This window comes from Austrofundulus limnaeus, unplaced genomic scaffold (assembly GCF_001266775.1).
Source record: "Austrofundulus limnaeus strain Quisiro unplaced genomic scaffold, Austrofundulus_limnaeus-1.0 Scaffold127, whole genome shotgun sequence".
Lineage (NCBI taxonomy): Eukaryota > Metazoa > Chordata > Actinopteri > Cyprinodontiformes > Rivulidae > Austrofundulus > Austrofundulus limnaeus.
In genome coordinates, this window is record NW_013952529.1 from 1,611,779 (window position 1) to 1,614,060 (window position 2,282).

At 35.6% G+C, this 2,282-nt stretch overlaps 1 protein-coding gene across 1 annotated transcript in view; it reads right to left on the reverse strand.

Annotated features, from left to right (window-relative positions):
* Positions 1-236: 236 nt before the first annotated feature.
* Positions 237-2,282, reverse strand: part of zgc:171566 — a gene marked incomplete at its 5' end in the record, with an annotated part of 8,866 nt that continues 6,820 nt past the window's right edge. The window contains 2 exon segments of the mRNA XM_014015351.1: positions 237-1,132; positions 1,234-1,371. Of these exon segments, the coding sequence (XP_013870805.1) occupies positions 1,011-1,132; positions 1,234-1,371 (260 nt within the window).

A 2,282-nucleotide genomic window follows, 5' to 3' on the forward strand; every position in this document is an offset into this window, starting at 1 on the left:
ACATGAATAATTATACATAAAAATACATCAGCATTGTTAAATTTCTCTGATTTTTATGTGATTTGAGTGATTATTAGATTTTTATGAAACTAGACAAAACTTTGCTCAGAACAGATTTATGATGTTTTGCTGCCACCGAGTGGACAGATGTGTAATTACACTTTTATCTCAGTTTAAAGTTTCTCAGATCAGAAAATACAACTGGTGCAAAAGCATAAATAAATAATGTTTGGTCATAAACTTTCTCAAAATGTTTACTTCAGACAAATAATCTCCTCAAAACTTTTCTCCCAGGAACATAAAGATGAACAAAATCTTTTAGATTTGTTTCAGAAAAAACTAAAACTGTATAATTAAATAGTTGAACCAGTTAAATGAAGAGCTCTGTTTAACAAAACTTAACAAGAAACTTTATTTGCTCAATAAAAAAGGCGTAGCAGCAACAGAACTGCTGTTGTAATTTTCTGCGATTGGGTAAAGTTCTAATCTCTCTTTTAGGTTGTGAAGAGTGAGATTATCATCCTGTAAAACCGAGTCATGGCTCAGGGTTATTACAGCTGAGTAAATGTTTATGAAATAAACAAAAGTGCGAAGGTTAAAAAAACGTGAATCATTCTCTCAAGCACTTTAAAACATTTGGTTTTGTGTAACGTTGGAAATGAGCTCTTTAATGGGCGTTCCTCTAATTTAACGTTTTATGAAATGATCACGATAACTGCTGTCTGCTGCAGGTAAGATACTGACTATTATCAACGAAGCCACACAAGCTCAGGTAAAGATCCTAAAAGTGTCATTTTATAGAGGAGGTTGCTGATGTGTTAATTAAACATTCAGTCTTCTTTATGTTTAGTTTGATCTGTTCTTGTTGAGATTATTTGTGTTTTTGTTTTTATAATTTCTTTCCGTCTCGTGCTGCTCCGGCTGCTGACACTGAGTTTGGACTGTAATGTTTAACAGAAAGACGTTGTGACGACAGCGGCCCTCGTCTGTTTCTTCCTGGTCTCTGCTCATCAGTCAAAGTAATAGTTCTGCACAAAGACAGCCGTCGTGCCTCTGTAGACGGGCTGGTGGTTGTAAATAAGAGCTTCTTCTTCTTCGGCAGGACTGGAGAAGCGGTGCTGGCTCTTCATGGCTGCAGGAAAACAAACACAATGGATGATTTGTATTTTTACTGATGTTTTTGTCTCTGAGCTCTAAACCTTTCTACAGATCCGAAGCAAAGCTCTGTCCGACCTTCAGAGACGAAGAAGCTGGCCGTGTAGAAGCTGGTTCTGACAGCAGAGACAGAGTGAACCATGCCCGGCTTGTCGATCCACTCAAACGGACCTTTCTCTGGATGCCACTGCACGGCGTAAAACGGGTAACGAAAGGCTGAGGACAAACAAAAACAACTCTCCAGAAACATGAATGAAAACTAAACTAACTGCTGTCAGGACGCTTGTATTTCTTTTAGAAATTTGCAGAAAATACTTTAAAACTGTGTGACAGTGGCACCATCTACTGGACATTTTTATAAATCATGAATTTCTGGTTTACATTTTGAATTTTCCTTTTTTTTTTTCTTAAATCACCTGCTGCCCAAGGCAAATGTGTAGCAATGATGTTTTTGTCTGCACTGTTAGCAAAATATCTCATGGATCACCTGTTACCCATGTTTTGTCATGTGTCTTCTTGAATGGGTGTTCTTAAATATAATTTCATTGTGCAAACGACGACAATAAAGGCTTTTATCATCATCATCGTCATGACTGAATTCAAGATGGCCACCTCAGCTAATTAAACTTAATAAACACAAAAATATCTATAACTCAACACAAGATATTTTATTTTAAATGTCTGCTCTAACAGGTGAAAGGCATTTATTTGTTTGTTTGTTTGCTTGTTTATTTATTTATTTATTCAGAACAAATGTGAAGTAACATCATGTAACCTGTAGCTCAGAGCTTTTCAATCACTCCTGGGGCAGGTGAAACCCTGCAGCATGTAACAGAATGAGTATTATCTTTTATGTTTTTCATTTATTTTGTTGCACTGAAACCTAAATTTTAACTTTACAAACAATTTGAATTACAATTATTCTTATATCTCACGGTTCGATTTTTTTCGTTACAAAAAAGAGAAATGTCCATGTCCCTTTTAACTTGAAATTTATTTAAATTAATTATGAACATTTAAGTACAGTTTTTAAATTTTACTGAAACAGCAAGTTTCTCAGTGGATCTGCGCTCAAAAATACAGTCTAGGTGGTGTAGTCGAACACAGATCCACTGATCCTTCAACAC